This window comes from Gavia stellata, chromosome 18, assembly GCF_030936135.1.
Source record: "Gavia stellata isolate bGavSte3 chromosome 18, bGavSte3.hap2, whole genome shotgun sequence".
NCBI lineage: Eukaryota > Metazoa > Chordata > Aves > Gaviiformes > Gaviidae > Gavia > Gavia stellata.
The window spans coordinates 9225833-9240534 of NC_082611.1; the positions used below are offsets into that span (position 1 = coordinate 9225833).

At 43.8% G+C, this 14702-nt stretch overlaps 2 protein-coding genes across 2 annotated transcripts; both read right to left on the reverse strand.

Annotated features, from left to right (window-relative positions):
- Positions 1-2022: 2022 nt before the first annotated feature.
- Positions 2023-3661, reverse strand: LOC104257487 (melanin-concentrating hormone receptor 1-like). The gene is made up of 2 exons (XM_009812263.2): positions 3577-3661; positions 2023-3017 (listed from the first exon to the last, which is right to left on the reverse strand). The coding sequence occupies exons 1-2, from the start codon at positions 3659-3661 to the stop codon at positions 2023-2025; spliced, it is 1080 nt and encodes a 359-aa protein (XP_009810565.2).
- A 2227-nt stretch (positions 3662-5888) lies between these two features.
- Positions 5889-11094, reverse strand: LDAF1 (lipid droplet assembly factor 1). Its single transcript, XM_059826252.1, has 5 exons — positions 11030-11094; positions 9610-9748; positions 8557-8725; positions 8016-8154; positions 5889-6777 (listed from the first exon to the last, which is right to left on the reverse strand). Exons 2-5 carry the CDS (start codon positions 9679-9681, stop codon positions 6687-6689), a joined length of 471 nt encoding a protein of 156 aa, XP_059682235.1. The 5' UTR covers positions 9682-9748; positions 11030-11094; the 3' UTR covers positions 5889-6686.
- Between the last annotated feature and the right edge of the window lie 3608 nt (positions 11095-14702).

The window sequence follows — 14702 nt, forward strand, 5'->3', positions numbered from 1 at the left end:
TCCTATCAAAACCCACACTGATGTGGTGATAGCACAGCACTGAACACAACTCTTATTAGAAGGACATGGTGAGAAGCTTTAAAATGACAGTGACTGATAAACATGCAAAGGTTAGGGCAGCAGGAGTGAAACTGCTCCATGTTTACCTGCTGGTAATTAAGAATTTGCAGCTTTAGCTCCTGATAAGTGCTGGTGATAGAATGAATTACATAATGAAAAATCAATTTAAAATGCAGGAGCAAATGGTTCATGTGAGGCCAGACTCTGAGCTGGAATAAATTCACTTGCTTCAGTGTCTGGGTAGTTTATTAAGCAATGCCTGCTCCCTTTAGCAAAAGATGAGGGTATAAAACAATCCAGGGAAAAAGATTAGATCCCTTCAGCTGTGTATCTGTATATGAGCTGTGGTCTTAAAGCTTTGAGTGTTGCCACTTGAGACAGGTGTAAGGGTTTTATTGCTTTATCTTTGGAAGTGCCTTCTGAAGCTATTGGAGACAGCCTTGCCTCAGGGATTGCTGGCCATGTGGTTTTCTAATAGTTGTTTGCTGAATTCATGTGCCACTAAAATAAAAAAAATAGCTCCTGAAAATCTAAAGAGTTGAAGATAAGGATTCTCCAGGTTACAGAATGCCTATAAGTAACCCTGGGTACATTTCTTTATTTGCAGTGTTGATATTTGGTTACTTTATAGGAGCAGGAATAAATCAAAGTAGTGATGATAACTTCTAATTTATTAAAATTAAAGTAGATTGTGCATTCTAGCAACTGGGCGTTTGTGATAGAATTTTGTCTGGTCTTTATGATCCTTTGAAATACAATAGCACTTCTTAAGCAGCTTTAACTGATCTACCATAAAGAGGGAAATGTTCCTTTAAAACTGAAGTGTGTAGAACCTTGGGTTTTGCCCATTTTTCTGAATGTAGATGTCTGCTATTAGTAGAATAACATTTTAAAACTGAAGCCCAGTGATTTTTTTTTTTGGTTGCCACATGCAGCTAAGTGGTCTGACTGTCAGAGAATGGATGCTCTGTGGTTTTTACTGTCAAGTCCTTTCAAAATTGCTCAAGATGGGCATGTGAAAAGTGAGCCACCTACAATCATGTTGAAAACCTGAGCAATCTGCTTCAAGATGTGTATTTACTAAAGGCTTGTTGCCAGCTGAGGAAATACAATGATACATGTGTGCACATGATACACTGCCAACAGTCAGAAACTATTCTGTTTTCTTTTTTTAACATAAGTAAATCTAATCATTACTTTCTGCTGCAAAGCAACTTGGTGACTTAGCAATAGCTGCTGTTTAACTTGAGTTGCTATTGTCCCTTAACGAGATAGTACAGAACTGTCAGAATGATTGATTTATTCAATCTGGTGACTTTTACATATATTTGAGACTATTTATTAGACTTCTTGATAATTGCTGATTCTGGAAAATGGGTAGTTTTGCTGGCTTTAAAGAGACAGAAAATGATTGATGTCCCACCTGCTGTTAAAGGTGTCAGGGAGCTGGTGTGTTAGGAAGGAGATGAAAATATGATTGTCCTATTGTTTAAAATTTTCATGATGTGTGTTATGCTCTTGAACCGTGTTTTGGGGGGGTAGGGAAATGATCCAGAACAGTCCAAATTCCTTCTCTCCTCAAAGCTTAAAACAAGAAATAAACTTGAAACTCCTCAAGTTTCAAATGGTGGCAGTGTCTCAGCCCTCGGCCGTGGGTGGCTGCTTGTCTGGGGTTTTGCACCAAAATGTTTTTAGTATGTGGGTTAATCTAATAAAATACCTGAAAGCTTTTAATCTTCTGGGGAGAACAAAAGTCATAGCTGTTAGGGAAGATGTAATAAGAACACAAAGCTAGACAAAGCTTCTGCCCAAATGCTGCCACTACTTTGTTTCTAGGCTGGGTACAGATCCATCTCAGAGGAGATGTGGTGCATGGTGCTCTCCTGCCTGCCACTGCCTGTGTTTGGTTGGGAAAGGAGAGTGGCTGGCTTGTGGGGCATACCCTAATTGCTGTAGGTCTTGCTACCTGCCCGAGATGGACACCAAATGTAGCAGTGGCTGCCCTGACTCAGTTGCATCCCCCTGAATGCTTTTGCTCCCATGTGGGGAAGCCTGCCCTGCAGCTGCTGGCCTTACAGGGACCCCAAACCGCCTCTGGAAATTTTGGCCCAGCAAGATGTAGATGAAGGGGTTCAGACAACTGTTGGCATAACCCAGGCTGATAGCCACGTTGTAGGCGTAGTAGAAAGGCAGGGTGGGGCGAGTCATGGCAAGCTGGGCCAGTTGCAGGATGTGGAAAGGTGCCCAGCAAATGAAGAAGGCCACGCAAATAGCAATTGCTGTACGGGTCAGTTTTTTTGTTCGTGCCCTGGTACATCTTTGGCTCATCAGTGCTTCTGAGGACCTGGCCATCTTGAGCAGGATCCTCCTGTAGGCCACTGTGATGAGGGCAAAAGGGATGGCAAAGACCAGGAAGAATTGGTAGAGAGTGTACCAATAAATGTCCCTCTGGGGGTCTGGCAGACAAATTCCGCAGCCTAGTAGACCTCCAGGCAAAGGGATGAGCTGAGCATACATCCACACAGGCGTAATGCTGAGGAAGGAAAGGGCCCAGAGCACACAGATGACGAGGATTGCCACAGGGCGCTTCCTGAAGCGAGTGGAGGTGAAGGGGTAGACGGTGGCCAGGTAGCGGTCGATGGACATAGCAGTGAGGATGTAGGTGCTGGTGAACTGGCTGTTGGCATCCAGGGCGGTGATGATTGTGCACATCGTCTCCCCAAAGTGCCAGGCTCCGTTCCCCAGCAGCTGGTGGATGAGGAAGGGCATGCCCAGGAGGAAGAGCAGGTCCACCATGGAGAGGCTGATGATGAAGATATCTGGGACACTACTGGTAGGGCCAGATTTCTTTAAGACTGTGCAGATAACCAGACTGTTACCAATAATGCCCAACAGGCAGATAATACCAAACAGGGTGGGCATGATGAAGCTGCCATAGCTCATCCTGCTGGGGTCACCTGCAGAGACAAGTGTAGGCAGGAAAAAGTCAGCTGTGCCAGGACCACCAGTGAGGACATGCCTTGTGGATGTTCTGGCTTCTAACAGTGCTAAATGAGTGCTCTGAATGCAAACAATAGTGGATTTCTTAGGCACATGTAAGATGAGGAAGGGCTTTTTGTGTGTGGTTGTGTCTAATCACACACAGGCACTTTCTCAGCAGCTTTCACAAATGTATACATTAAAACATGTGTCTAATCAAATGTACATACACCCACTCTTCCCTGCATATGTACAGACACATATTAACAATAGAATGAAAAAGCACCAGTGTGTATATCATTCCACGTATGTGCATAGAGACCTTTTCAAATGTAAACATATATAATGAATATATGTTTCAATAGATGTATTAATATCTCTGATACATATGTTGCTCAACTGTATAGATATTAATATTCATATTCAGGCTTTCTTCAAAACCATCTCACATAAGTGATTTTTTTCTTCCCCTCTGCCTACACCTATTATAGTTTATATGCTAACATATATTTTCCCTTACCTGTTTATTGCACTTACCAGACAGAGAAAAGTTTTGAATAGCCTTGGAGCTGTTGGGGATGCAGCTGTTCAAGCTCTCGGTGTGATTTGTTTTAAAATCCATCCTTCAGGAAAAATTGGTCCCCATCAGCAGCTTGAAGATGTTAGTTTCATGTTGAAAGAATAAAGATTGCCGATTCCTTGAAGATCTGTAGCGCTGCTCAGAAAACCACCTTCAGCAGAGGCTGTTAATGCAGGTTAAAAAGCAGCTCCTCTGCTCCCTGTACCACCACCAGGCAAAAGTGATACCAAGATGTAATGAGGCAGCGCCTGTCACCAGGCTGGCACCAGAGTGCTGGAAATACACTTGCAAGGAGAGCAGAATTTCATTTTGGTGCTGAAGGCAGTGAATTGGGATCCACTGATCAACTAAGCAATGAACTTGTGCTCTGGAGATGCAAATGGAGCCTGGAAGTAAATAACATCCACTAAAAAAATGATGGTTAAGAGCACTGAGAGCACATTTTGCTTTTAGGGTCTAATTGAGTATAAATATTTCAACACAATTCTGCGAAGACTCACCTTAACCTAAAGTCAAGTTTGCAGCAAGATTTGCAAGCATAGACTGGGTTTAATATCTTTAGATTCTGAAGTGAGATCATCCTGAAGTGCAAAGGCACAAGCTGCATGAGTAAGTATGTGGAAATCTGCTATTTTCTGGCTATGCCTGATAGGTTGCAGCACAGATGATAAACAGCATCGTTACTTTCCTCCTGTGAAGTGCTTCCTCCATTTCAATTCATTTTGAGGTCTCAAGCACAGTAATGAAGAGTTATGTATGTTTCATTTTAGGCAGACTGATAGGAGGTAAACAAGGGATTTATTTTCAGGGTGTGTTTGAAATTACAGCAGTTCAGTATGTAAAGCAGGCAAAATACTGGAAACATTAAATAAATGAGGTGGTGACTGTGTTATGATCAAGTCACACAAATCTCTGCCTTATTTCCCTCAAAACCATTAGTCTGCTCTCAGCAGCCAGTAAACTCCTAGGTTGAAGGCATTACTGTCTAAAAAAAGTAAGATTTGGAAAGTAAGATTAGACTCAAACTGTATCCTGATGATGGGGGGCTAGTAGTCTGGTGAAAGGCAGGAAGGATTCTGTAATGACTAGAATGCTAGCCATAAGGATTTCTAGCACTTAGAAAGTTTTTTCAGTACTGTCACAGATCTTAAAAGCAGTCACCAGTCCATTTGCACAAGGAATAATATATTCCATTTACCAGCCGGTGCAAAACGCCTCTTTCACATCAATACCCTCAGCACACTACCTAGTTGGAGTCTCTTCACTTGCGAACACCACTATCTTTCAGTTTTTTGCAGTCCAGTGAATGCACTGGGGAATTTGCTTTTAGGTCACATTACCTACAGCTGTGGTGTGCATCACCACACAGTTGTTAAGAACAGCATTCTAGTTTTTTCCCCTCCACTGATCATTGCCTGCTGTGAACTGCAGAGCTCTACTGTAATTGGCAGCAGCTGCAGATTTGATCCTGAAGTAGGGAAAACCACCCATGTAAAAAACCCATGTTCATATTAAATCTTTGTCCTATCTTTTAGATGGATTTCTCCAGGTTGTATGTCATGTAAACAGTACCAGAGCACTAGCTTTTCTTACAAGGAATATAGCAAAAGTACTTCTCCTGGCTTGGGTTTTTTTTCCCTTGTACCACTTGTATACTTGTATCAACTGAAGTTATAAAAAAAAAATATATTCTGGTTGGGATAAAGCTTTGAAGCACCTGAAAAAAGCCCACATTTTATCTACTTAGTAAATTATGAATGAAATCTCCTGTAATGGTCTCCATTCTGTAAGTCCTTCACATTTAACTGGAATTTAGTAAATACTAAAGCCCTTTATGAACTGGCATCAGGTCCTGTCTGTCTGCTGCAGACAGTAGCACAGAGTAGGGCTAAGGATGGTTTCACTCTACTACTGAATTGTGGGGCCAGCTTATCACTACAGCTGAAAATGTTACCACTGATACTATGTGGAACACATTAAGGCTCAGACAAACTTTGACTCCATGCTGGCATCAAACAGCATGCTAGTTCATGCAAAACTGGAGTATTACACTAATTTAGTCCTTAGGATTCTGCATTTCCTTTACAGGCATGAGAAAGGGGGTACTCTCACATAATACAAGTTGTCTGCAGTTTGTGGCTCAGCAATATTGGCCAGACAAAATACTTTAACCGAGGAGAAAAATTCAGCTCCAAATGTAGCCTTCCTAGAAGTTGATCTGGAAAACCTCTTTTTAGTGTAGAATAAACAAAATAACAAGACAACCCAGTTAAACAAACAGCACTTTATTAAACTAATATAGTTAGATATTTTCTTAATGCTTAGAAATATTATAGCACTTGCAAAAATGAAAAAAGTTTAAATAACATACAAGAAGTTACAACTGAGAAGCAGAACAGGCCATTTAAATACCTGAACAAGTATGACAAAATGCAAGACCTAACTGCATACCATTGATGTGATGAGGCAATGACAAGGAAAATATCCCTTCAGAATAATGCAACATCTGAAGGTATATAAAAGCGTATACCATAACTTAACATACGATAAACCCCAATGTTCCTCTTATAATAAATACAAAGCATTAGCATGGTGTGCTCATACTAGTTTAACAAAGGCTGTTAAGGCTTAAAAATATTTTTTAACATTCAAAACACATTTCTGGTGTTCTGAACTTTGACACTTATGTATCAAAATGACCAACTGCTGCACACAAATTTCAAAAGCTAGTACATCCAGAACTCCAGTAACAAATGGGAAGTCAAATACCTACCTACTCTTTCTTTCACCTAATTGTCACTGACTTAACAGTAGCTGTTATTATTACATCCTTTTACCAAATTCTGTGGAACATTCCATCATGCACATAGACTTAATATCACAATGCACTGCTGCTTAGTGATTATTCTTAATATTAGCTTTACAGTGACAATTTAAGATGCATCTTGATTTTTTCAGTTCCCATAAGGAGTGCACAAAGGTTGAATGCTCAACGAGTAAACAATTACATTGCAAAGGTCAGAGTAGTACAGTTAAGTGCCTATGAAGGAAGTGGGGAGAAACCCACTTATTCATTCTTTCCATTATCGGTGGAAAGATCCAAGACAGGACTCTTCTGGGGCAAGCTTCCATTAACTTCTTGCTTCCTTATCTGACCCCTGTATACAGGAGAAAAGAATGGTTTTACAGTCTGTTCTTCCATAGGATTACTGCCTTTTAACTTTTTGCTCAAAAAAGCTGAGCAATGCAAAACGTAAACCTGTCTGGGACTCCTGGAACATCCACGGCCGGTCTACCAGAGCTTCTCTCAAAAGACACAGGAACATGTTATCTGTTTTAACATCAAAGCTGTAAGTCAATATGACTGGGTTGTAGGTTGGGTTGCATGTTCGGATATGCTGTGGAAAAAAAAGAAGTCTTTTCTGGAATTGGTGGGCAATGTTATGGACCTGGCAGCATGCCCTGGAGGAGTGGTACAGAGCCCTTGAACAAATGCAGGCATGCTGGGCCTTGCACCATGGTCTTGTCACCTGACAGTATCACGGGCTCCACAGGCAATTTTGTGTGTCCTTGAGAGCTGTGCAAGAAGCACAGCTGTGATGAAGGAGCAAACTGAGAAAGTCTAGGAGGGAACAGCTGTAATTTTTCTTCATGCTCTCCCCTGTGCTTAAGAAGTGATTATCATTATTCATTCCCTGGTAGATGTTCAAGCGGGCAATAGGTGGCACTCCAGCACAACCCGCTACCGCCTCTTACTCCTAGCCAGACGCTTGGTAAAAGCATGGCTAAGGCAATGCTGACTGAAACAGGCCTCCAAGGCTGAAGTACTGGGAGACATGACTGGCAAGCAGCACATGTGCAGCATCCAGCAACACCTCTACTTTCTATTTTGGCCACACTTTCCCCTTTAAGCACCCCTCTGCCTATCCCAAATCTACAACTAATTTTGGTCCATTACTCTACAAATGCAAGTAAGCAGAGATAGCTGGGTCATCATGCAGAAAGAACTGCAAAAGGTTCATCCTCTAGGCAAAGTCCAATTTGGAAGTGTGTTTTAATGACATTTAAAGCAACAAATATTCTGAGTGAGACAAACTTGTATTTTATCACTTGACATCATGTTGTATTAGCACATGCACATTTAAAGACTATTTACATTTCATCTTTCCTAAATAGGAAGGAGGCCATGTATTAACTCTCATTAAAATATATATTGATGACCAGACATTTATATGCTGCACATTAAGCCACCAGAGTAGCCAATGATGATCTAGCATTCAAGAAGCATTTGTTAAACTAAGCAACAGTGGCTCACTTAGAATAAATGAAGTAATGAATGCCATAGTACAGTTGCAGAGTTTGAAATCCAAGCATGGTTCAAGACATCAATACTCACCTTGAAGCATACCAGTAGTTGACCAGAGCTGAAAGAATGACGTAACAAACACTCAGTACTCCAGAAACTCCCAGTGAAAGTGCACCCAGGCCACACAGCACACAAAGGAGGGCTATGCCACCTATGGCTATTACAACACCTATTAAAGAAGATCAGTTTGTTATTTAAACAAGTTTATATACAATAAAACTCACAGAGCTGACATTCTACCACAACCCCAAATTCAAACCATTTGGGAAAACAGTCTGCAATCAACTAGCTAGCTGCTATAAAAGCTACATATGGTCAAGATAACTGGTTTAGCCATATCCTGGTGGCTGAGATTAAAAAGGGAAATAGGACTTCCCCTGTATAAACTACAGTTAATCAGATTACTATTCTTGTATTAACAGTTTCACTACTGCTGAGACCTGAGGACTACATACAGAAATCCTCAATTGCTTGAACTGGAAACTCCAGAAGGAAAAAGAAAAAAAGGAAAAGAAAAGATGTCATGCCTTAAAAGGGAATGAGTAAGTACATGCATGCATGCATACAATACCTTCCATAACTATCACACTGATACAGGCCATTATAGCTGTTGTAACAACAAAAATCAGGAAAAATGCAACAGGAATAGCGGACACTGCAATAAACATCAGGAGTGATAAGGCAACAAAAGGATGGTCATCTAAATATTGGCCAACACGAGAATTCATAAATGCAACAACCTGTGGATGAAAGAAAAACATTTCAGATTTTGGTTTTATTTCTTGTCACAGATAACTTTTAGAGGTCAAGTCTGCAGCTTGAACAGAGGGCAGCTGTTGCCTCTATATTTCAAAAGCATGAGGACTTATTGCAAATTTAGATAACTGCATAGCAAATATAATTCTACCAACAACAAACATGTTTCTCTTGGACTTCCAAGGTCCATTCTTGCACAAATTAAAAAACAAAACCAAAAAACCTAACCCTGAAAACAAGTAAAAAAACAAATCACAGTTTACCTGCACAGATTTCAGTGGGGTCTCAACAGCTATGATTTTGATCGAGAGGACTGTATTTGTTAAGAAACAAAATACTGTAACATTTAAAAATGATGAAGATTTTTCTTTTTTCCATGCCTCAGTAACATCTGCAACCTGCTCATTTATTGAGCATAAGTACAGTGCAGGCATGTCTGTATCACAGAATTGTTAGAAATTTAATAATGTTACTGGTAGAAAAAAAAATTCTTTTAATAGAGGCAGTCATACCTATACAATGGAATTTTACTGTAGTAGAGACATTTCCCTTCCCTTAAGGAAACATGTATTGTAGTTTTAGTTCTTTTTATAGCAGCACAACCATTTTACTAAAATGCCACTCTACTATCTCAAATGGTTATACCAGTAAAACACAGAAGTGCAGAACAGGCTTCCCTTTTTCTTGATTGCTGAAGATGTGGGAGGACAGCCCTTCCCACAGGCTCCTCAGTGTTCACTTAAAAAAGGGAGTGCCAATTTTCTCAAAAAAGTTTTTAAATTGCATTTAAATAAATTGGGGTGTGAATAGTCCAAGAGTTACAAAAGCAGTATCTTTATAATTATACAGAATTATAATCCAGACCCACATTTGAGTTGCTGTGGATGGACTGCACCATGGAGTGCCATTGCTTCTGCAGCTCTTGCATTTCTTTAGACATGTTGTAATCCTCAGCCACGATCGTGAATCTTCTGAACAACCAGTTCTCACTGAGCCATCCAATTTTCCTTAAAATTAAGGTACAATTAGTAACAGATTCATGCAGATGTTTTGTGAAAAGGAAATATTTCTTTTGCAAAAGCAGGCAATGTAGATGTCAGATGTTAATGTGATCCACAGAATGTAAAACATTACTTTTACAAAAGTACATCTAATGTAGGGGGCTCATCCCTGAAAGCTCTTCCGAAACTCCCAAAGCCAAGTATCAAGATACAAGGTGACTCTCACCTCCTTACTTTATAGCATTAACCCCGTATTAAACCCTGAGGGTGTTGATTTACCAGTAAAAAGGTCAATTCCATCCACATGGACAATTTATCGCTATAAGTGCTGGAAACTTGTAACACATTAATGAGACTTGGTTTTCTGAGTAGGCTCATGTTTGGACTTGAAACCATACCCTGTACAGCTTCAAAACTCTGCATATAAAGGCAAAACGCTTTCCAACGCTCTGAACATACTTCGTTGTGACAGTCTAAAGGCAACATCAGCTCAGAAATCTCCCTTCCCCCAACAAAAATGTAATCTGCTGTTGCTAGGGAGACCTTTACCGGGGGAAGATTAGAAGATGCCGTTTCCTGCTTGCAAACCTAAATAGTCACCGTGTCAGTATTACTATTTTATACTCTGCCTACACACACGGCCCCTCCCTTTGTTTACACAGTATTTTTACACAAAAGCGTCCGACTTCTTGCTCCTGGCAGCACCGGCCAGGAGACCGACCGGGGGGTGCTCCCGCCGGAGGACCCACCCCACCGAGCACGCTCGCTCTGAGGCGGGCAGCGCCCCAGCCCCGGGCGTTACCTTCACCGCCACGCCACCACCCGCGGCCTCCACCGGACACTTAAAGTCGAGGTCAGGCGCCGATTAATCACACCCCACCGTGCCGCTGCTGCCATACCGCCAGCGCCGAGACGCGCTGCCGCTGCCCGCCGCCGTTGCCCTGAAAGCGGGTCCGCGGGCAGCAGTAGCTCAAAGGCAGTGACCGGGCCGCAGGCCGCCACCGCGGCCTCCCCCCACCTGCAGCGCTGGGGCATAGCGCGGGTCTCCCCGCTGGGCTCCGCACCAAGCCGCGGTGCGGAGACAAGGGGGGGCGGGCGGAGGCCGCGCAGGGCTGAGGGGGCCTGTGCCGCCCCGCCGCGGGGCTCAGCGCTGGCGGCTGGGAGGCCACGTCGCGGCGGGCTGCGGGGCGCTGCCCGCCCGAGCCAAGGGAGGTAAGGGCGGCACGGCTCCCGCGCCCGCAGGGCTGCGCCGCGCAGCCGTCGCTGAGCCAGGGCGGTCCCTCTCACCTGCGGCTGCTGCCCGCCGGGCCGCAGCCCCTCTCGGCGGCTCCCTCTCCCGCCCTCCGGACGCAGCGCCCGGCGCGGCCCGGGCTGGGCCTGCCGGGGCTGAGGGAAGCGCCGCCGCCCTCCCGCCGCTGTCTCCTCCCCGCGGGGGCCGGCGGCGCGGCGGGCAGGGCCGGGCGCCTGGGGAGGCTGAAGAAGAGCGAGGGCCGGGGCAGGGCCAACCGCGGCGTGGCACAGGCACCGCAGTGGTGTTTTCAGCAGGGAAGTTTCCACAGTCCAGCGGGGTGTTAGAGGCTCTTACTTATTTCCCTTTTGTGCCCTTTAGTGTCTGCCCTCCTGCCCTGCCCTTCAGCCCCCGGGCCCTGCCTCAGCCGCCCGGGTCAGGGCACCCTCAGGGAGCATCCCAGGGTTTTGCGTGGCTTTAGGACACGCAGCCTTGAGCTTTTTCGAATTAAGGGTAGACAATGAGGATATGTGTGGCAGCCGTGCAGTTCCTCCCTGCGGGAAGCGCAGGCGTGCAGAGGCACGCTCAGCCCCGGCAGACGGGCCGCCGCAGGCCGGGGCGGGAGGAGCGGCTCAGGGCGGGTATTCGGTACCACAGAGCTGTGGCGCTGACCGCTGGCTTCTGAGCTGCACCGCACGACTCCGTCTGCCAGGAATTGCTCAGATATTTGTCTATAATCCCACCAGCCCCAGCTAGAAGGGTTGCAGCCATTGGAGTGGGAGGCTACGAAGGCAGTTTTCCATGAATTGTGACTGTTGAGGCGGTCACGCCCTGTGGTGTAGTGGAATGGCAGCTGTGAAACACTTCAGCTGGCATAAACACCTTCCCCCTGTCTCTAATTACTTGTTCCCGCACGTTTCCACCCTGTCCTGCTGCCTCCATGGGTGTTTGGGTGGCCATGTGGCAAACCTGTTTGGGGAGGTGCTCCACGTGAGCAATAACTACTTTAAAAATTCAGCTGGATTTTCAGCAAGATCAGTGTATCCAACGGTGTCCCAGTACTTGTGCTGAGATTAGCAGGGCCTGTGCTGAGCAAGTGGCAGTGGAGTGGCAGGCAGATCACAGAATCACTAAGGTTGGAAAAGACCTGTAAGATCATCAAGACCAACCATCAACCAACCCCACCATGCCCATTAAACCATGTCCCACAATGCCACGTCTACACGTTCCTTGAACACCTCCAGTGATGGTGACTCCACCACTTCCCTGGGCAGCTTATTCCAGTGTTTCACCACTCTCTCAGTAAAGAAATTTTTCCTAATATCCAGCCTGAACCTCTGCTGGCGCAACTTGAGGCCATTTCCTCTTGTCCTGTCGCTAGTTACATGGGAGAAGAGACCAACACCCACCTCTCTGCAATCCCCTTTCAGGTAATTGTAGAGAGCGATAAGGTCTCCCCTCAGCCTCCTCTTCTGCAGACTAAACAACCCCAGCTCCCTCAGCCGCTCCTCATAAGACTTGTTCATCTCCGAAATGATGCTCGGTGAGGTGTGTTTCATGATGGTTTGGCCTAGCTGCTGTCCAGGGCCATCATGATGGTGTTACATGCAAGCATGAAGCTTCAGTGAATTCCCAGCTTTTGCTACATAGAATTTTTCATGTTGTAAATTAAAGTCAGAAATTAGTAAAATATTCGTGTTTCTCAGGACTGCTTTAATCACTCTTTTTGATTGGTGCCACCCATGGGAGTATTGCAAAACTTAACATTAATGGTTTCATGATTATTTTTTTAAAGGCAACAAAATAAATAGCATGATTAATTTGGAGTGTACCGGTCTTACAATGCAAAGAGGGGTTTTATAAAATGTGGGGGTTTTAACGTATCAGACTGTGAGAGCTCTGTGTCTTTGAGGTGCTGATTTCAATGAGCTCTGCAGATACAAGGATCTGTGCAGATGGAGGATGTAAGAGAGATTTGCCTATTAATGCAAATTGGGACCATGGACTCTAAAAGTCCAACACAAGATACCTGCAGGAAGAGGATTGTGAGGGCAAGTTTGTTTTGCTTGAACTGTTGAAGTGTTTATATCTCATATTATTGAAGTGCATAGTGTATTGGTATTCCTAGTAGACTACTGCATGTAAAATTAAATTTCAGTTTGTTGCTTTATATAATTTTTTTTTAAAGTGAGCATAGGGAAAAACTAACTCGTAGAATTATAGTGTGACATAATCCAGTGATAATGACACTATAAAGTTTAATGCGTCCACCGACTTTAGAAGTATATCGGAGATTTTAAATTTCTGGCTGTTTTCGAAATACGCTGTAGCTGTGGTTTTGGAGATAGTCTTGTACATTTTAGTAGATTATTTTCCTGCTATGCATAATTATTTCTTCTGCTAAAAATTCACATATAATCTCTTTCTATGTAAAATAACTTTTTAATGTTTCCCAAGCAGCGCAAGTAATTCATTTAACTTCAAAGGACATGCATATATATGCATCCGAGTTGTTGCGCACAGAGCAACAGTAGTTACTATAACTGTTGCTTAATTGAGCTTGTATTCGTGCCAGCATCAGCTCGAGTTAGCAGGAAAATACTCATGTTGCAAATGAGCACTGAAGCATTTGGAGAGTTACCACACACGCTAGCCGAGGAATTGCCAGCTCCAGCATTAGCAGAGTTCTTCACCAGGGTTCTTTACCCCACACGTTTGGCTTGTGTTTAAAGAGCAGCTTAGTTTGTGGTAGGAACTTTCACGTCTGGCCAGGCAGGAACAATGTTCCTTTTGTATCTGGTATTAGGTCAAGATATAAGGAAAACAGTGCTGTTAAATCAGGGATATCAGCCATTCTCACAGTTTAGAGAAAATAGGATGAAAAACAGCATCCAGAGATGGTGGGAAAATTAAAATGGAAGGCTTGCTGTGTTGGCAGAACGTGTACAAGGCCTCTCTTGAGGGTCAGTGTAAGGAGACTGTGCTAGATTTAATGTCAGATGGTAATAATTCCCGTTTGTGAAGAAATTTGATGGAGGACTCTTTCAGGACATAGTGACGACTGTGGGTGGGCGGCAAATGCATACAAGCAGACTTAGAGGAATTGGGAGTACAAGTATCCCACCTGCTGTCTTTGGATCTTCAGGGAGTTTGATTCTGAATGGTGGAAAAGTGGTGGAGATGTTTGGGTTCAAGATTTTGAATCTTTAATATCTTTTTTTTTCTAGTTCTTCCTAAAAAATTGGGGTTTATATAGCCTTTATTGTTCTGGAAGCTCCCCTGCTGTGCGCAGTGTTTTCATACAAATGTCAGAGTATCTCAGATGTCTTAGGACTATGTTTTTAGTAGCTTTCGGAGGTAAAGTGAACCTGTACAGTTGCTTATTGGTTCCAGAACTGAATCTCCCTGACTACAGCTTGGCTCAACACTGTGCTGAAAGGGGCTGTTTTTTCTCCGCTTGGGGAAGAGAGGGAGGAGGGAATTCCTGTCTCCAAGCACCAGCTATGCTGTAACTGGGGCAACGAAGCTGAGGGCTGAAAGGCAGAGTGTCAGAGAAGTTTACCAAACTGGAACAGGCAGAGGGACTGGTAACAAGGGCGTCTGCAGGTAGTACCTGCTTTTAACCTTGCTCGCTCAGGCACTCTGTGTGTAAGGCATGCTGGACATCTCTCTCTTTCTCTTTTCCCATTCCTTTTGACATGTGCTTATTTCTCATGGCAATTAATGTGTGGC

Excerpts from the sequence above, each read along its gene's own strand:
- LOC104257487 (XM_009812263.2), bottom strand. The coding sequence starts at position 3,661 with ATGGATTTTAAAACAAATCACACCGAGAGCTTGAACAGCTGCATCCCC. Across the intron at positions 3,018-3,576 it reads TCAAAACTTTTCTCTGTCTG|GTGACCCCAGCAGGATGAGC; the intron begins GTAAGTGCAATA and ends TTGTCTCTGCAG.
- LDAF1 (XM_059826252.1), bottom strand. The coding sequence starts at position 9,681 with ATGTCTAAAGAAATGCAAGAGCTGCAGAAGCAATGGCACTCCATGGTG. Across the intron at positions 8,155-8,556 it reads CAGTGTGATAGTTATGGAAG|GTGTTGTAATAGCCATAGGT; the intron begins GTATTGTATGCA and ends CTTCTTTAATAG. Across the intron at positions 6,778-8,015 it reads AACTACTGGTATGCTTCAAG|GGGTCAGATAAGGAAGCAAG; the intron begins GTGAGTATTGAT and ends TCCTGTATACAG.